This window comes from Macaca fascicularis, chromosome 19 (assembly GCF_037993035.2).
Source record: "Macaca fascicularis isolate 582-1 chromosome 19, T2T-MFA8v1.1".
Classification (NCBI taxonomy): Eukaryota; Metazoa; Chordata; class Mammalia; order Primates; family Cercopithecidae; genus Macaca; species Macaca fascicularis.
This window is the reverse complement of record NC_088393.1, coordinates 6,538,369-6,557,408: the sequence shown is the minus strand read 5'-3', so window position 1 is coordinate 6,557,408 and position 19,040 is coordinate 6,538,369. Positions and strand designations below refer to the sequence as shown.

The 19,040-nt window shown below is 57.3% G+C and overlaps 3 protein-coding genes across 7 annotated transcripts in view; 2 read left to right on the top strand and 1 right to left on the bottom strand.

Moving 5' to 3' along the window:
* The first annotated feature begins 3,533 nt into the window (after positions 1 to 3,533).
* On the top strand, positions 3,534 to 10,866 carry DUS3L (dihydrouridine synthase 3 like). 5 transcript variants are annotated; one of them, XR_012428274.1, is made up of 13 exons: positions 3,534 to 3,676; positions 4,388 to 4,463; positions 4,986 to 5,510; positions 6,328 to 6,369; positions 7,403 to 7,555; positions 7,881 to 7,997; positions 8,226 to 8,291; positions 8,823 to 8,933; positions 9,075 to 9,245; positions 9,442 to 9,517; positions 10,212 to 10,400; positions 10,496 to 10,624; positions 10,731 to 10,866. XR_012428274.1 is itself a non-coding variant. In XM_045378895.2 (13 exons), exons 1-13 carry the CDS (start codon positions 3,579 to 3,581, stop codon positions 10,801 to 10,803), a joined length of 1,752 nt encoding a protein of 583 aa, XP_045234830.1. In that variant the 5' UTR covers positions 3,534 to 3,578; the 3' UTR covers positions 10,804 to 10,866. The 5 variants fall into 5 exon arrangements, 2 of the variants coding, with proteins under 2 accessions (XP_045234830.1, XP_005587713.1); XR_012428272.1 differs by having other exon boundaries at positions 4,388 to 4,676; XM_045378895.2 differs by having other exon boundaries at positions 9,149 to 9,245.
* Positions 10,867 to 10,995: 129 nt separating this feature from the next.
* PRR22 (proline rich 22) lies at positions 10,996 to 13,047 on the top strand. The gene is made up of 3 exons (XM_005587659.5): positions 10,996 to 11,476; positions 11,568 to 11,630; positions 11,951 to 13,047. Exons 1-3 carry the CDS (start codon positions 11,143 to 11,145, stop codon positions 13,027 to 13,029), a joined length of 1,476 nt encoding a protein of 491 aa, XP_005587716.3. The 5' UTR covers positions 10,996 to 11,142; the 3' UTR covers positions 13,030 to 13,047.
* A 3,139-nt stretch (positions 13,048 to 16,186) lies between these two features.
* The window catches only part of CATSPERD (cation channel sperm associated auxiliary subunit delta), a 58,847-nt gene continuing 55,993 nt past the window's right edge, over positions 16,187 to 19,040 (bottom strand). The window contains exons 21-22 of the mRNA XM_005587651.3: positions 18,581 to 18,738; positions 16,187 to 16,546 (exon numbers count right to left, since the gene is read on the bottom strand). Of these exons, the coding sequence (XP_005587708.3) occupies positions 16,267 to 16,546; positions 18,581 to 18,738 (438 nt within the window). The 3' untranslated portion in view covers positions 16,187 to 16,266. The remainder of the gene's footprint in view (positions 16,547 to 18,580; positions 18,739 to 19,040) is intronic.

The window sequence follows — 19,040 nt, the reverse complement described above, 5'->3', positions numbered from 1 at the left end:
CTGTCTCCAGAGGGCTAGGATTACAGCATTAAGCCAAGGTGCCCGGCCTTTTCCAGTTTTAGATTCCCAGGTTCCACCGTTTTGTTCCCAGATTGTCCTACAGAGGGCAGCCGAGGCCAGAGATGGAAGACAAAATGCCCGTTCTCCCCTCCACTTTCTCCCAGGTCTTAGAAAAGCAAGTTCCAAGCCAGTTGTGGCCTTGGGCAAATCCCTTCCCTCTTTGGGCCTCAGTTTCCTCATCTTTTTTTTTTTTTTTTTGAGACAGAGTCTCTCTGTGTCACCAGGCTGGAGTATAGTCGCACGATCTTGGCTCACTGCAAGTTCCACCTCCCGTGTTCAAGTGATTCTCCTGCCTCAGCCTCGCAAGTAGCTGGGATTACAGGCGTGTGCCACCAAGCCCGGCTAATTTTTGTATTTTTAGTAGAGAGGGGGTTTCACCATATTGGCCAGGATGGTCTTGATCTCTTGACCTCGTGATCCGCCCGCCTTGCCCTCCCAAAGTGCTGGGATTACAGGCGTGAACCACCACGCCCGGCCTAAGGGAGATACTTTTATCTGCCCCATTTTATTGATGAGGTGTCTGGGGTGTGAGAGAGGCTAAATGAGATGCCCAATGGTTCCAGCTGGTAAGTGGAGGGGCAGGGATTCAACCTGGTTGAGTCCAGAGCCCTGAATTTCCTGTGCACACCAAACCTTCTCCAGGAATAGGGAGTTTAGGGGGTACATCAGGGCTTGGTGGGGACTCTGGCAAATGCTGAGTAGATCCAGCTTTCCTTGGCGCACAGCCTTCTGTGGCTCTCATTTCACTCACATATGATGAAAGCCCAAGTCCTTCTCGAAGCTCACTGAGTCCGGCAAAACCCTCACCTTTTCACCTCCCTTCCCTGGCTTCCTCCTTCTCTCCCCCTTGGACTGTCTGCTCCAACCACATGGGCCTCCTCAATGTTCCTCCAACATGCCAGGACTTTTCCTCCTGCCTCAGGGCCTTTGCACTGGCTGTTCCCTCCACCTGGGACACTTTCCCTCTGATATCCCTACAACTCTCTCCCGCAGCTCTTCCAAATACTCTCAAACATGACCTTCCCCAGGAAGCCTTCCCTGGCCGGCCTATTAACAACTGCAACTGCAGCAGTGACCTATAATTGCACCACTGTACTCCAGCCTGGGCAACAGAGCAAGATTCTGTCTCAAAAAATAAATAAATCTATTTTTTAAATAAGTAAATAAATAAATTTAAATAAATAAACTCTGTCTCTCAAAAACAATTAAAATTTAGCTGGGGAGAGTGACTCACGCCTGTAATCCCTGCATTTTGGGAGGCCAAGGCAGGTGCATCACTTGAGGCCAGGAGTTTAAGACCAGCCTGCCCAACATGATGAAACCCCATCTGTACTAAAAATACAAAACTTAGCCAGGCATGGTAGTGGGTGTCTGTAATCCCAGCTACCTGGGAGGCTGAGGCAGGAGAATCGCTTGAACCGGAAAGGCGGAGGTTGCAAACAGCCGAGATCGCGCCACTGCACTCCAGCCTGGGCGACAGAGCCAGACTTCCTCTTACAAAAAAAAAAAAAGAAAGGCCGGGCACAGTGGCTCATGCCTGTAATCCCAGCACTTTGGGAGGCCGAGGCGGGCGGATCACGAGGTCAGGAGCTCAAGAACATCCTGGCTAACACGGTGAAACCCCGTCTCTACTAAAAATACAAAAAAATTAGCCGGGCGTGGGGGCGGGCGCCTGTAGTCCCACCTACTTGGGAGGCTGAGGCAGGAGAATGGCGTGAACCCGGGAGGCGGAGCTTGCAGTGAGCCGAGATTGCGCCACTGCACTCCACCCCGGGCGACAGAGCCAGACTCCGTCTCAAAAAAAAAAAAAAAAAAAAAAAAAAAACCCAACAGCCAAGAGTAGAATTCCAAATCCACCTTACTGCTTTATTACCTCCTCTTTTACGGTTTAATTTACTTATGTACAGTTGACTCTCGAACAACTCGGGTTTGAACTGCATCCAACCACTTATAAGTAGTCTTTAAAAAATGAAATACAGTTGGCCATCTGTATCGGCGGGTTCTTTAACCCCTACCAAATGCGGAGGCGGGATGGGAAACCTGCAGATACAAAGGGCGAATTTTTCCTATACAGGGATTCCGTTGGGCGACTGGGGAACTTGAGTATACGCGGATTTTGGTATGAGCGGTCTTGGAACCAATCCCCCAAATTCTGAGGAGTATTATGTTTTTTGTCTGTGTTTCCGACTCCCAAGTGAGCTCTTAAAAGCAATGATTTCTCCGTTTTGTTTACTACCACACCCCCAGCATCTACCACAGCATCTGGCATACAGACGCTCAACTAATTATTTGTTGAAACTAATGTCCTGCATAAAAGTAGTGTAATTTACTTTTTTTTGTTTTTGTTTTTTTGAGATGGAGTCTTGCTTTGTCGCCCAGGCCGGAGTGAAGTGGCCCGATCTTGGCTCACCGTAATCTCCTCCTCCCGGGTTCAAGCAATTCTCCTGCCTCAGCCTCCTGAGTAGCTGGGATTACAGGCGCCCACTACCACGCCTGGCTAATTTTTGTATTTTTAGTAGAGATGTGGTTTTGCCATGTTGTCCAGGCTGGTCTCGAACTCCTGACCTCAGGTGATCTGCCTGCCTCCGCCTCCCAAATTGCTGGGATTACAGGCGTGAACCACCGCATCCGGTTTTATTTATTTATTTGGAGGCAGAGTCTCGCTCTGTCACTCAAGCTGGAGTGCAATGGTGTGATTTCAGCTCACTGCAACCTCCACCTCCCTGGTTCAAGCGATTTTCCTGCCTCAGCCTCCCAAGTAGCTGGGATGATAGGCATGTGCCACCACGACCAGATAATTTTTTATATTTTTAGTAGAGATGGGGTTTTGCCACGTTGTCTAGGCTGGTCTCAAACTCCTGACCTCAGGTGATTCGCCCGCCTCGGCCTCCCAAAGTGCTGGGATTACAGGTGTGAGCCACCGCGCCCGACCCCTAATTTACATTTTTAAAAACCCTAGTAGGGGCTGGGAACCATGGCTCACGCCTGTAATCCCAATGCTTGGGAGGCCAAAGTGGGAGAATCGCTTGAGCCCAAGAGTTCGAGATCAGCCTGGGCAACCTGGTGAAACGTCGTCTCTAGAGAAAATTTAAAAATTAGCCAGGCCTATTGGTGCATGTCTGTAGACGCAGCTACTCGGGAGGCTGAAGTGGGAGGATCGCTTGAGCCCAGGAAGAGGCTGCAGTGAGTCGTGATCGTACCACTGCACTCCAGCCTGGGCGATAGAACGAGACCGTTTCAAACAGAATAAAGATAAAACCCCCAAAACACCCTAACAAGTAGGCTCCATGAGTCCAGAAGCTGATTGCAGTTCAGTTTGCAAGCTGCCAGGCTCTAGTTTATATAGGATCTGAGGCTCAACCCATGTACAGGCACCCCGCCCCCGCGTTGCGTCACGGGCGCGCAATGGCGCCATTGGAACGACAAGAGCATGCGCACTTCCCCAGCACAAGCAGGGAAGACACGCGTGACCCGGAAGGCCTTCCCGCCACACTCCAGAACGGGCGTGAGGGGCGCCGATGGCGGAGGGAACGGCGGAGGCCCCTCTAGAGAACGGTGGTGGCGGCGACTCAGGAGCCGGAGCGTTGGAACGGGGAGTGGCGCCCATTAAGCCTCAGTGAGTCGCCGGGGCAGGAGGGAAGTTCAAGGGCCCTTTCCGGCACCCATAGCGTGGCCCAAGCTGTGCATGCCGGGAAATTAAGCAGCGGCTAAGGGCGAGAAGCCATCGGTTCTTCATTCCGGACTGTTCTTCCGCCTGCAGTGTGGTCAGCGGAGGTATCTGAGATTGTGCACGTTGGTGACCGTCACATGCGCGAAGGACACCACGTGCATGCTAGGGCAGGTGGGATTTGAGGCCAGGCCCGCGGTGCATACTGGGGATTGTAGTCCCTGCATATGGACATACGACGCATGTGCCCCGCCAGCGCCGGTTACTGGCGGGTCCTGGGTTTGGAGTGAGTGCCGTGGGGCGTGCTGGGGCTTGCGGTGTTTGAAGGGCCGAAAGGCGTGCAGGGAAATGTGGCGGCTTAGACTCCGCTTCAAGGCATGCTGGGAATTGTAGTTTTTCTTAGCCTAACATGCGCAGGGACGTTCTTGACTGAACCTGATAATAGTTTTCGCGCAACACTTTGGACAGTGAGGACCCAGGGACGAAATAGATCTTTTTTGAGGCCCTGAGGGGCTCCCAGGCTGGGAGCTGGCTAGTTCTTAAGTAGTGAGCTCCCCATCAGCAGAAGGATTTAAGCACGGGCAAGTGTTTCTAGCCTCCTTTCGCTAGTGTTTATTGACTCTACGTTTAGAGGGTTTTCCTTTCCCTGTCTGTCGGCAGATACCTCACCACCAAGGAGCAGTTTCACCAATTCCTGGAAGCCAAAGGGCAGGAGAAGCCTTGCCGGGAAACCGAGGTAGGAGACTCAGCTGGCAATGACCTGGCTGAGCCTGAGGCTAAGCGGATCCGACTGGAGGATGGACAGACGGAGGACGGGCAGACGGAGGAGGCAGCAGAGCCCAGGGAGCAGCCGCAGACTCAGAAGAGGGCCCGGGGACAAAACAAGGGCCGGCCTCATGTGAAGCCCACACACTACGACAAGAACAGGCTGTGCCCCTCCCTGATCCAGGCGAGTGCGGCCACGTGAGCATTCCTGCCGGGTGTTTCCTGGCGGTGGGGAATTGTTAGAAAGCTCCTGGGCCTTCAGCAGTGAGCGGTGAGCTTGCTCTGATGCCATTCCGTCTTCATCCTCCTCCGGATATATTGTGGGGCTTGTCATTGTTCTTATTGTACCAATGGAGAGGCAGAGGCACAGTGAGGTGCCTGACTTGCTCAGGGACACAGAGCCAGGAGGGGTGACCTAGAGTTTGAATCCCTGACTGCTGGGCTGCCCCGGGGTCTCCCTGTCCTCCCTCACTCCTTCCCTGTTTCCCCGCAGGAGTCGGCTGCTAAGTGTTTCTTCGGCGATCGCTGCCGCTTCCTGCACGACGTGCGGCGCTACCTGGAGACTAAGCCGGCAGACCTGGGCCCCCGCTGTGTGCTCTTCCAGACCTTCGGCCGGTGCCCCTACGGCGTGACCTGCCGCTTCGCTGGGGCCCATTTGGGGCCCGAGGGACAGAACCTGGTGCAGGAGGAGTTGGCGGCCCGCGGGGCCCAGCCCCCACCCGTGCGCAACGGCCTGGACAAAGCCCTACAGCAGCAGCTACGGAAGCGCGAGGTCCGCTTCGAGCGAGCTGAGCAGGCCCTGCGCCGGTTCAGCCAGGGCCAGCCGCCGGGCCCCACACCTGCTGCTGCTGTACCCGAGGGCACGGCAGCCGAGGGTGCTCCCAGGCAGGGCAACTGTGGCGCCCAGCAGGTCCCCACAGGGCTGGGCACTAGCACCCCTCCTAGCAGCCCCGTGCGGACCTGCGGGCCCCTGACGGATGAAGACGTGGTCAGGCTGCGGCCCTGTGAGAAGAAGCGGGTACGTGTTGAGAGCAATGTCTGTAGCAGACCTGTCCATCAGGTGTGCATCTATTAGGCACCAGCTGTGACCACGTTCCTGTTCTAGCTCCCTGGGAGTCAGAGGCTGTGCCTTGAAGGAGCTCCCAGCTGAGTCTCCCTCTCTGTGCTCTGTCCTGGGCCCAGCCTTCAGGAGGTCCCACTCTGGTGGTGACAGAAAGAGCTGGACAGGGCCGGGCGCGGTGGCTCACGCTTGTAATCCCAACACTTTGGGAGGCTGAGGCAGGCAGATTATTTGAGATCGGGAGTTCAAGACCAGCCTAGCCATCATGGTGAAACCGTGTCTCTACTAAAAATACAAAAATTAGCCGGGCATAGTGGCGGGAGCCTGTAATTCAAGCTACTCAGGAGGCTGAAGCAGGAGAATCGCTTGAACCCGGGAGGCGGATGTTGCATTGAGCCAAGATTGTGCCACTGCACTCCAGCCTGGGCGACAGAGCAAGACTGCATCTGGGGGAAAAAAAAAAGAAAGCTGGGCACACTCTCAGTCCCACAGGGTCACGGTTGGGCAGCAGGGGACAATATGGAAGGCTTCCTGGAGGAGGGGGCATTGCAGCTGGGTTTGGATGGTTAAGTAGAAGCTTTCCAGTGGAGGAGACGATGAGGAAAAGAACATTCCTGATCAAGGGATTGATTGGCACATGCAGAGGCCCAGAAAAGGAGCCAGGCCATTGGGGCCAGGGCCAAGTGTGTCCTAGACTGTGGGGAGAAGGGAGGTCCAGGGCCTCAGCAGCTGGGGTGGAGGCCCAAGCTTCACTTGTATTTTTTTTTCCCTCTAGCTGGACATCCGTGGCAAACTTTACCTGGCCCCCCTCACCACGGTAGGACCTGGGTCAGGTGGCTGCTGGGGTGGCAGGGTGGCAATGTGGCCATTCCAGCAGGGCTTAGTGTCTCCGCACCTGCTGGATTGTGGGGCTGGGGCGCATATTCAGGATCCGGCTGTGTGTGTGTCTGTGTGTCTGTGTGCGTAGTGTGTGTGTGTGTATGCATGTGTGTATGTATACATGTGTATGTGTGTGTTTGTATGTATGCGTATGTGTGTGTCTGTGTGCATAGTGTGTGTGTATGCGTGTGTTTGTATGTATGCGTGTGTATGTGTGTCTGTGTGTGTGTCTGTGTGCATAGTGTGTGTGTATGTATGCGTATGTGTGTCTATGCATAGTGTGTGTGTATGTGTGTGTGTTGTATGCGTGTGTGTGTGCATAGTGTGTGTCTGTGTGCAGTGTGTGTGTGTGTGTGTCTGTGTGCATAGTGTGTGTATGCGTGTTTGTATGCATGTGTATGCGTGTGTGTGTCTGTGTGCATAGTGTGTGTGTATGCGTGTGTGTTTGTATATATGCATGTGTATGCGTGTGTGTGTCTGTGTGCATAGTGTGTGTATGCGTGTGTTTGTATGCGTGTGTGTGTCTGTGTGTCTGCATAGTGTGTGTATGCGTGTGTATGTGTGTGTATGTGTGTGTCTGTGTGTGTGTGCAGTGTGTGTGTTTGTATGTATGCGTGTGTATGTGTGTGTCTGCATTGTGTGTGTATGTTTGTGTGTATGCGTGTGTATGTGTGTGTCTGTGTCTGTGTGCAGTGTGTGTATGTGTGTGTTTGTATGTATGCATGTGTATGTGTGTGTCTGTGTGTGTGCATTGTGTGTGTGTATGCGTGTCTGTGTGTGTCTGTGTGCATAGTGTGTGTATGCGTGTGTGTATGTATGTGTGTGTGTGTATGTGTGTCTGTGTGCATAGTGTGTGTGGGGTCTGTGTGTGTATGCATGTGTGCGTGTGTCTGTGTATGTGTGTGTGTGTGTGGTGTGTGTGGGTGTGTGCGTGTGTGCATGAGCATATGTGTCTCCTGCTCCCCCCTCAGTGTGGGAACCTGCCCTTCCGACGGATCTGCAAGCGCTTCGGGGCGGACGTGACATGCGGAGAGATGGCCGTGTGCACCAACCTGCTGCAGGGCCAGATGTCCGAGTGGGCGCTGCTCAAACGCCACCAGTGCGAAGACATCTTTGGCGTCCAGGTCACTGCCCGCCCCGAGGGAGGGAGAGCAGAGGGGCCCTCGGCTGCGCTGTCTCAGAGCCAGGTTCCAGGTCTGCCCTGGTTGCCTCCTCGACCCCCTGGCCTCAGCTGTGGAATGGGGGAATGGGGGTGGTTCCCTGATCCACCTCTGGGGACCGATGACCGTGGCCGGGGACCAGTGCCTTACAGACAGACCTTGGCTCCTTCCAGGGAGGGCCCGAGAGAGGAGGCTGCTGGCTCAGGGCCCCCCAGTGGGGAGGGAACAGCCAAGTGGGGACAGTTGAGACTCTCCCCTCACCCCCCGTTCTGCCACTGCCTACCTACAGTTGGAGGGCGCCTTCCCCGACACCATGACCAAGTGCGCCGAGCTGCTGAGCCGCACCGTGGAGGTGGACTTTGTGGACATCAACGTCGGCTGCCCCATCGACCTCGTGTACAAGAAGGTAGTGGCCCCGGACGTGTGCCTTGGTTTCCCCATCTGGGCAGGGAGGCACTGGGCCAGCTGACGATGTCGTGGGTAGAGGGTCAAGGGTTCAGGCCCAAGTGTGGCCCTGGAGCCCCTGCCTTTCCTGCGGGTTGACATCTCCTGGTGGGGGCCTCCAGGCAGCAGGGGTGAGGGGTCTTGGGGTGGCCCGGGTCCTGCCCTCCCTCCACCTGCCTGTCTCTTCCAGGGCGGGGGCTGTGCCCTCATGAATCGCTCCACCAAGTTCCAGCAGATCGTTCGTGGCATGAACCAGGTATGGCCAGCCACATCCCCACATTGGCTCCCAAACAACTCCCCCAGGCCCTGCCTCCCACCACCTCCCACCATCTCCCACCACCTCCCACCACCTCCCACCACCTCCCACCATCTCCCACCATCTCCCACCATCTCCCACCACCTCCCACCATCTCCCGCCACCTCCCACCATCTCCCACCACCTCCTACCATATTCCACCGTCTCCCAGTGTCTCCCACCGCCTCCCACCATCTCTCACCACCTCCCACCATCTCTCACCACCTCCCACCATCTCTCACCACCTCCCACCATCTCCCACCACCTCCTACCACATTCCACCGTCTCCCACCACCTCCCACCGTCTCCCATCACCTCCCACCGCCTCCCACCATCTCCCACTATCTCCCACCACCTCCCACCACATTCTACCGTCTCCCACTATCTCCCACCACCTCCCACCATCTCCTACCACCTCCCACCACCTCCCAGTGTCTCCCACAACCTCCCACCACATCCCACCGTCTCCCACCACCTCCCACCATCCTATAGGTGTTGGACGTGCCACTGACTGTGAAGATCCGCACAGGCGTCCAGGAGCGTGTGAACCTGGCGCACCGCCTGCTGCCCGAGCTGCGGGACTGGGGCGTGGCACTCGTCACGGTGGGTCTTGGGACGCCTCGGGCATCAGGGTCTCGGGGTCGACCCCGCGTCCCTTCCTAACGGCTCCTCTCCTCCCATCCCTCCCTCTTCACCTCCGCACCTCCCTCCGTCTCCGCCTCTGTCTCTCTCTGTCCCTCTCAGCCTGGCTCTCTCGGTCTCTTTCTCTCTGCGTCTCACTCTCTGCCTCCTACCCTGCGTGGCGGCTTCTCCCCCAGCTCCACGGCCGCTCTCGGGAGCAGCGCTACACCAAGCTAGCCGACTGGCAGTACATCGAGGAGTGCGTGAAGGCCGCCAGCCCCATGCCCCTGTTCGGTGGGTGCTCCGGGAAGCCACCTCCCTCTCCCCTGCCACCCTCGGTCACTCTGGGCTGTTCACCTTCCCACCTGGGACCCCCTCCTACCACCCTGATGGGGGCCACTGGGTCAGCCAAAACTGAAGGGCTGGTAGGGAGACCCCCAGGGTCCCACCTGCCCGTGTCTCCCTGAGACCCCAACCTCTGTCTTCTCAGGAAATGGGGACATCTTGTCATTTGAGGATGCCAACCGCGCCATGCAGACTGGTGTTGCCGGGATCATGATTGCCCGGTGAGTGCCCAGAGATGTTACAGAGATGCAGCTCCAGCTTAATGCACAGCAGCAGTGCCCCGAACCCGACACGCCGTCACCCACCCCTGCTCTGTGGCGGGCTGTTGGTCCCAAGTTGGGAGGGGCAGAGAGCGCTGTTAGGAGCTGCAGCTGTGTTGCGGCAGAGAGGACTGAAAATTGCTGCTGCCATGGGATCTGATTATGGTGGGTTGAAAGTCCTGGGCTTTGGCCAGGTGGACTGGCTCACCCCTGTAATCCCAGCACTTTGGGAGGCCAAGGCAGGCCGATCATTTGAGGTCAGAAGTTCAAGACCAGCCTGGCCAACGTGGTGAAACCCCATCTCTACTAAAAATACAAAAATTAGCCAGGTGTGGTAGTACACGCCTGTAATCCCAACTACTAGGGAGACTGAGGCAGAATTGCTTAAATCTGGGAGATGGAGGTTGTACAGTGAGCCGAGATCTTATCACTGCACTCCAGCCTGGGCAACAGAGCCAGACTCTGCCTAAAAAAAAAAGAAAAGAAGAAAAGAAAGTCCTGGGCTTTGAAGGTTGTGTGCACACAGCCGGGAGGCTTCCTAGGCTTAGTAGGTTTCGTGGTCTGGGCTCCAGCTCAGGCCAGGCCATGGAAGCAGGGGCCACACGATCCCAGGCAGGCTGGTGGCTGGGCCCACTGATCGTCGCCCGTCCCACAGTGGCGCCCTGCTCAAGCCGTGGCTGTTCACGGAGATCAAGGAGCAGAGGCACTGGGACATCTCGTCGTCCGAGCGCCTGGACATCCTGCGGGATTTTACCAACTACGGCCTGGAGCACTGGGGCTCGGACACGCAGGGTGTGGAGAAGACCCGACGCTTCCTGCTCGAGTGGCTGTCCTTCCTGTGCCGGTGGGCACCGGGGCTGGCTGGGGTGGGCGGCGCATGGGCCGCGGCTGACTAGGGCTGACTCAAGCCTGTTCTGCTGCCTGCCCGCCTGCCTGCAGGTACGTGCCCGTGGGGCTGCTGGAACGGCTCCCACAGAGGATCAACGAGCGGCCGCCCTACTACCTGGGCCGCGACTACCTGGAGACGCTGATGGCCAGCCAGAAGGCCGCCGACTGGATCCGCATCAGGTGCCTGGGTGGGCTGGAGGTGCAGGGCTGGAGTCAGGGCTCTGGGTCATGGAGGGTGCTTTGCAGGCCCTGGGCCTGACCTTGCTTTCCACCTGCCCTCCCACAGTGAGATGCTCCTTGGACCAGTGCCCCCCAACTTCGTCTTCTTGCCGAAGCACAAGGCCAACGCGTATAAGTAGCCTCAGGCTTTCCCAGGGGCACCGTGGGGCGAGGAGAGTACAATAAATTTTATTCTTTTAAAATCCAGGCCTTTCTGTGACCCTGAAGCAGCCCCTCCTTGGCCCCCATCTTCCCCAAACCTCTTGGCCGCCTCCATGGGCCCTGCCCCAAGCTGGGTGCTGCTCGTGCCCAGAGAGGCCTTGACCCCCAAGAAGGTAGCAGATGCAGGACCCGGGGAGCCTCAGCCTGCATGCCCGTGGAGATCAGGGCAGCCTGTCTGGAGGAGGCAGCCTCGAAGCTGTTAGGGGGTGTTGCTGGAAGAGGCAAAGGCCTGGCCCAGAGTCCTCCCTCCCCTCGTGATGACCGTCTCTGCCACCGTCTGCCCCTGCCCGCCCCTAACACCCAGAACCCCAACCAGTGGGCGGGCTGCAGGCTGGAACCCGCTGCCCCGAGTAACCAGGCAAACAGAACCTCACCGGGTTCTCAGCCTCTTCTCTGGTTGGGCCACCTGTGCTCCTACTGCCGCCCTCCCGGCCTGTCTGGGCTGGGCCCCCCATTGCCCCATGCAGCACCCCAAACCCTTCTATGCCCCTGCAGCTCCCCAGGAAGGTTTCAGCCCCCAGAGTCTGGAGGGGGCCGAGGCACTGGGCAGCCAGCCCGCTCCCACCTGCACCGAGCCACCTCCCGCCGTGGGTACGATCGGGTGGGCAGGGGCACCTGTTAGGGAGGGCTCAGGGTCCCACCCGCCTAAGGGCCCCACCCACCCGGGCACCTTTGTCCACAGGCTCCTTGAACCTCTACCATCCCCCAGACCCAGAGAAAGAGGTGTTTCCGGCCCCTCCAGCAGGTACCGGCCTCCCCTGAACCCTTGATGAGGCTGGGAGTGGGTTTGAGGGCAGGCCCATCTTGCCCCTGCCCTGTCCCTAGGTGGGGGCCTGAAGGCATGGCCTCTGCTCCCCTGCTTCACACAGGTCCCCCAGATGAGCCCCAAAGACGAGCTCTGTGTTATCCATCACCCAGCCAGGGCCCCAAAGCAATACCTATGTCGTCCCCCAAAGGGGCCCCCCAATGGCAAGGTTCTCGTGGCATCCCCCAGACAGGCCCCCAGGCTTGAGCTGGGCCCATCAGGCAGCGGCTGCTCTCAGGCCACCTGCCTGCTGCCCACAGGTTTCCAGATGGCCCCATGCGGGTGCTTCTTCGATCCCCGCATCTATCGGATTGAGTGGACCACCCCTGACCTGGGCCAGTCGGCCCTGTACAAGCTGGCGGCAAGCAGCGGGGGGCCAGTGGGGGGCCCCTCTGCCCCAGGCAGCTACCTCCTGGAGCCGCAGCCCTACCTCAAGGCCCCGGGGCTGCCCCCATACCCCCACTACCAACCAGCACCGGGGGGGGCCCAGTTCCTCTTGCCCTACTTCCCGCCTGAGGGCCCCGGGCCAGAGGCTCTGGGCTTTGTGGGGGACGCGGGACCCGCCGCCGCCTTCATGGAGCTGCCCCTACCGCCACTTGAGGAAGGCCCGGCCCCGCCACCCCCTCCACCTCCCAAGGAGAACAAGCCACCCCCTGTACTCATCACGCTGCCTGCAGAGCCCACACTGCCCCCGGACGCCTACAGCCACCTCCAGGGCCACCTCGGCCACTTCCCTGGGCCCGAACCCCTGGCCTTCCCCGCCAAGGAGCTACAGGGCGGCGGGGCCCGACCTGGGCTGCCCACGTACCCACCAGGCCTCAGCGAGCTCAAGGTGGCTGAGGCCAAGGACGGGGCCCTCCTGGGAGCAGGCGAGGCCAAGGCCCCCGAGACGGCCAGAGCTTTGGCACTGCCTGACAAGGTGCTGCTCGAGGACGCCATGAAGCTCTTCGACTGCCTGCCAGGCGCCACTGAGCCTGAGGGTGCCCTGTGCGAGGTCCCCGGGCCGGCCCTGCCTGACAGCAGTGGTGGGAACCCAGCCGATGACATCCGGTCGCTGCGCCTGCCCGAGGAGCTGCTGTCCTTCGACTACAGCGTGCCTGAGATCCTGGACACCGTGTCCAACGTCGACTACTTCTTCAACTTCAAGGCGCTCGACGAGGAGCAGCCGCCCCACCCGGGGCCCCCTACCGCCAACACCCCAGCCCCCAGTCTGCCCGGCAAGAGAAAGGCCTCGACGGCCAAGAAGGGAAAGCTGGGAGGGAAGGCCAAGCAGCTGGCAGGCCCAGCCAGCGCCACTTCCCCGGGGCCCAGGCAGGACCTGGGACCCACCCCCCATTAAAGCACATTTGACCTTTCAGCTCCATGTCCACGTGGTGGCCTTGGGGATGGGGAGGGGGCTGGAGGTGCACACCTGGCCCCTCACCCTGTCATCCCGCAGACTGGCAAGGCAGTGCCCCCGGCCTCACAGTGAGGCCTCCAGAGCCTAGCAGGGGAACCCCGGAATGACAGGACACCCTAAACCCCTTGAGTCCCAGCCCTGGAAGATCAGACTCCACTGGCAGAGGCACGGGCCTCCTGGGGCATGGGGTAGCTGACCTCTAGACTCGACGTGTTCTAAGGATTTTCACCCCTTTGGTGGGGAAAAGCAAGGCTGCCCAGAGAGAGGCAGGAACTTCCCCGGAGACACACAGCTATCAGGGCAGGGCTTGTGGAGCAGCTTCCAGATCTCCACCCAGCCGCCTCCTGTCCCCAGGAAGCCACAGTCACTGCAGGGAGGGCGGGAAGGGCCACACTCTTGTTCAGACAGACAGGTGGGTGCAGGGGCTTGACCTGATGGTGTGAGGGTGGGGGCTGGGGCAGGGATGGGGAGACTGCCCACGCGTGAAGGAGTGGGGAGCACACAGCACCCAGGGGACCTGGCATGTGCACCCGAGATGGAGACAGGAGACAGCACCTGGAGCCCAGGAGAGGGTCAGGGGCCCCAGCGGGCCACACTTTTGGGTCCCGGGTGGCAGGGACAGCCCCGCTACTGGTTACAAAACGGGATGGGCCCAGCTTCGGAAGAACCACCTCCGGGAGCTGGTTCCTGTCACTGCTCACCCACATCAGGGTCTCGAGAGCCCTCTTGCGGGTCCAGGCAGTGGCCACCTGTACCCTCCTCGCCTGAAACGTTCGTGGTGGTCCTGGGAGAGGCTGACCCCGTTGCCCTAGGGACACGTAAGGAAACAGGAGGCCGAGTGCCGTCCAGCACCTCCTGGGATGAGTACACCCCTCTGGGATGGGAACCTTCAGCCTACCCCTTCCCCAGGCTATGGGCTGGATCTCCTGGGCCTCCGGAGTCTGCTGGGGGAGCCCCTGGGAGGCTCACCTAGAGTCCAGGAGGCTGGTGGGTGTTTGGAGGCAGAGCAGAGACCATGGTCCCCGCTCTGTGCAGGGCACTGGGCCTCCTGCTCTCTGGAGCTACTCTCCCAGAAACCTTTATTCAGAAAACTCAGGAGGAGGCCAGGTGCAGTGGCAAACGCCTGTAATCTCAGCACTTTGGGAAGCCGAGGCGGGCAGATCACTTGAGGTCAGGAGTTCGAGAGCAGCTTGGCCAAAATGATGAAACCCCATCTCTACTGAAAATACAAAAATTGGCTGGGCGCGGTGGTTCACATCTGTAATCCCAGTACTTTGGGAGGCCGAGGCAGGAGGATCACAAGGTCAGGAGATCAAGACCATCCTGGTGAACACGGTGAAACCCCGTCTCTACTAAAAACAAAAAAAAATTAGCCGGGTGTGGTGGCGGGTGCCTGTAGTCCCAGCTATTCGGGAGGCTGAGGCAGGAGAACAGCGTGAACCTGGGAGGCGGAGGTTGCAGTGAGCCGAGATCACACCACTGCACTCCAGCCTGGGTGACAGAGTGAGATTCCGTCTCAAAAAAAAAAAAAAAAAAAGAAAGAAAAGAAAAGAAAATACAAAAATTACCTGGGTATGGTAGTGGGCACCTGTAATCCCAGCTACTCAGGAGACTGTGGCACGACAATTGCTTGAGCCGGGGAGGCAAAGGTTGCAGTGAGCCGAGATGGTGCCACTGCTCCACCCTGGGTGACAGAGCAAGACTCCATCTCAAAAAACAAAAACAACTCACGATAGTGTCTTGGGGCTGTGCAGCTGCGGCTTTCAAGGCAGGGTCTCACTGTCCCAGGGACTGTGCCATGTGCCCTCCTGGCATCTGCAGTGATCCCCATTCGTCCCTGTTTCCCCCTTGGGACACAAGCTGGGAGAGACTCCAAACCCACTTTGTTTTTTTGAGACAGAGTTTCACTCTTGTCCACGCTGGAGTGCAATGGCACGATCTTGGCTCACTGTAACCTCCGCCTCCCGAGTTCAAGTGACTCCTGCCTCAGCCTCCCGAGTAGCTGTTTTTAGCTGTATTTTTAGTAGAGATGGGATTTCACCATGTTGGTCAGGCTGGTCTCGATCTTCTAACCTCAAGGGATCTGCCTGCCTCAGCCTCCCAAAGTGCTGGGATGACAGGCGTGAACCACTGCACCTGGCCCCAAGCCCACTTTTCTCAGCTGCCTTCCAGCTCCTCCCCGAAGCCTCACTGGGGTATCTCTGAAACTAAAACCAGGTGTCCCAAGTGTAGGGGAGGTCTTGGCTGATGAGGAAGTGGGGCAAGGACCTGGGATCACTTTTCTTGAAGATTAATGTGGAGTGAGAGTCACACAGTGGATGTCTGCAAGGACCCAAGTAGCAGCTTTTTTTTTTTTTTTTTTTTTTTTTTTTTTTTTTTGGTCTGAGACAGGGTCTCACTCCATCACCCAGGCTGGAGTATAGCGCTGTGATCATGGCTTACTGCAGCCTCGACGTCCTGGGCTCAATCGATCCTCCCACCTCAGCCTCCCGAGTAGCTGGGACTACAGGAGTGCACCACCACACTCAGCTAATGTCTTCAAAAATTTTTTTGTAGAGATGGGGGTCTTGTTACGGTGTCCAGGCTGATCTTGAACTCCTGGCCTCAAGTGATCCCCCTGCCCCAGCCGCTTGTAGCTATGTTGGGCAATTTAAAATGATCACAGAATGAATATATATACATATATATATATACACACACCAAAGAGTAATCAGAAGTCATGAGACTGACCAAATTTTCCCTTAAAATGAGATGGCTGACCCCGGTGCAGTGGCTCACCGAGAGTCCCAGCACTTTGGGAGGCTGAGACAGGAGGATCGCTTGAGCCCAGGAGTTCGAGACCAGCCTGGGCAATATGTCAAAACCCCATCTCTACAAAAAAAAAAGTTAAAAAAAATTATCCAGGCGTGCTGGCGTGGACTTGTAGTCCCAGCTACTTGGGAGGCTGAGGCAGGAGAATGGCGTGAACCCAGGAGGCGGAGGTTGCAGTGAGCCGAGATCATGCCACCGCACTCCAGCCTGGGTAACAGAGCAAGACTACATTTGAAAAACAAAGAAAGAACAAAAAACGAAAAAATGGTGAATAAATACCACTTCCTGCTATGTTACACTATACTTTATTTGAAGACAAGGGGTCGGGACCCTGTGGACCGGCCTCAGTGGTCAGACCTGCCTCCGTTAAGAACTGCGGTGGCGTCCCATGGGCTTTGAGCCTGTCCTGGCTGTGGCCGAGGCCCTGAACTGGCAGACCGTCTTGCATCTCCCATACAGCTGTGCCACAAAGCTCGTCATCCTGCGGCCACGTGCTGTGCGTAGCAGCCTGGGGATCATGTAGGCCAGCCACACGGACCCCAGGATGCTGGAGATGAGCAGTACCATGACAACCCCGGCAGAGACCAGCTGCACAGGGAACGCTCCATACACGTAGATGCTAAAGACGGTCTCCAGTTGACAGTAGCTGCAGGGGGGTAGGAGATACAGGGAGAGGCCATTGGGCATTGCCTTTGGGGGACTTTGCCTTGTCTCTGGCAAAGGTGTTCAGACCCACAGGAGGGAAAGCCAGGCCCACAGCAGTGACCGGGTATACCCACTTCTGTTTCCATCCACTATGACTTTTTTTTTTTTTTTTTTTTTTTTGAGTCTGAGTCTCTCTCTGTCGCCCAGGCTGGAGTGCAGTGGCATGATCTCGGCTCACTGCAACCTCTGCCTCCTGAATTCAAGCAATTCTCCTGCCTCAGCCTCCCAAGTAGCTGGAATTGCAGGCACCTGCCACCATGCTTGGCTAATTTTTGTGTTTTTAGTAGAGATGGGGTTTCACCATGTTGTTGGCTGGTCTTAAACTCCTGACCTCTAGTGATCCGCCTGCCTCCGCCTCCCAAAAATGCTGGGATTACAGGTGTGAGCCACTGCACTCAGCCCACTTTGACTTTTATGGGGTTTGGTTTTGTTTTGTTTTTTGAGACGGTGGAATCTGGCTCTATTACCCAGGCTGGAGGGCAGTGGTGCAATCTCAGCCCACTACAACCTCTGCCTCCTGGGTTCAAGCGATTCTCCTGCCTCAGCCTCCCGGGTAGCTGGGATTACAGGCGCCCACAATCACACGTGGCTAATTTTTAGTAGAGACGGAGTTTCTCCATGTTGGCCAGGCTTGCTCGAACTCCTGACTTTAAGTGATCCACCTGTCCTGGCCTCCCAAAGTGCTAGGATTACTGGCATGAGCCATTGCGCCTGGCCAACTTTTATGGGTTCTGAGTCTGCCATCCTCTCTGTGCCCTCTGGCAGCTGTCACCAGGGTCCCCATTCTCCCCCAAAGCCCAGACTCTGGCTAGAAAGGGTGGAAGGGGCAAACTAAATGGTCCATCAACAGCAGGGAAGTGGTGGATAACAGTGGAGGCTAGGTCAGGGCAGGAAAGGTTCAGGGGTATCACAGAACCCACAACGGGGAGGGGGACAGTGCAGGCCGCGTGGTGCAGGGAGCAGATGTGGCAGGGGAGAGTCCCACACCTCTCTCCTCTCTCCTGTGGACATCTTCACCCTACCCAGTGCCTTCCACCTGCTGCCACCCCAGAGCTGATCCTCCTAGGCTGGGGCCTCTAGGGAAGGCAGGACCTCCACGTGTTTTTTTTTTTTTTTCAGGGGGTGAACTTTCATCCTTCTGGAGAGGGCAGGTGATGGGTGACAATGACTTCTAGCAGGGGTGAGGATATGAGGAAGATGCCACCTGGTGTCCCCCTCCCAAAGGGACACGCTGATCCACATGGCATGGCTTAGATGTGGCTTTATAATCTCCTGAGCACCTGTCAGTGCTAAATATTTAACAGCTGGCTCTCAGAGGGGAAAGCCCACCTGGGTAGTGTCTGCCAATTCCCGAGGTGTAAATATTTCCACTGTGGCTGATTCCAAGCCACTGACGTGAAACTGACCCGTGGAAGATTCCTGAATTTTTTTTTTTTTGAGATGGAGTCTCGCTCTATTACCCAGGCTGGAGGGCAGTGAGTGGCGCAGTCTCGGCTCACTGCAACCTCTGCCTCCCAGGTTCAAACGATTCTCCTGCCTCAGCCTCCCGAGTAGCTGAGATTAAAGGCACCTGCCACCATGCCTGGCTAATTTTTGTATTTTTAGTAGAGACGGGGTTTCACCATGTTGGTCAGGCTGGAGATTCCTGAATACTTGAGAGTCTACTCCTGGCGAGCCAGTTTGACCCACAGCCATCAGCACACCCTAGCCACAGGGAGTAGGAGAGGGTGACTTGGGTGTGCCAGGGCAGCGGTGCGGCCTCCAGTCACTGCTGTTCCCCCAGCACCCAGTGCAGGACTCTGAAATGAGTATTTATTTCACACAGGAACAAATGTCACCCAGAACTTAAAATATCACTTGTCCTGGGGACGGCCTGGGCCATTGGGGGAATTCAGGTTTGTCCCCCGAAACATGGGTGACCTGCCCCCAGGGGCATCAGGCGCCCCCCGTCGTCGGGGTAGATGGGCCCGCTCACCTGTAGTACGGATCCACAATGGAAATGTAGAAGACATAGAAGCCGTTGTTGTGGCTGAAAACGATCTGGTTTGCTGTCCGGCCGCCCAAGATCTGATACTGGACATCTGGCCATCTCAAAGGGGCGTCGTTGTTGGGGTCGTGGCAGCTCACGTAGTTCTGTGGGGGACAGAGGCGTGCCCACTGGCCCTGGGGGCTGGGGAGGGGGCCCTGAGCCTCCCTCCTGCCTGCCGAGGCCCTGCGCCCACCCCAGTCCTCATTAGGCATGCATGGGTGGGACTCTGGGGCCAAGTGCCCATGGTGGGGGCAGGTTCATGCTCCCTGCAGCAGAGACTGGACGGAGGCTGCTCAGCCTCCATCTCACCTGCCTCTGTTGGAGGCCAAAAGATTGAGGGTCATGATCATCTCAGTATACCACTGGAAGCTATATGAGTAAATAGCACACTGTTCTCATAAAAGCA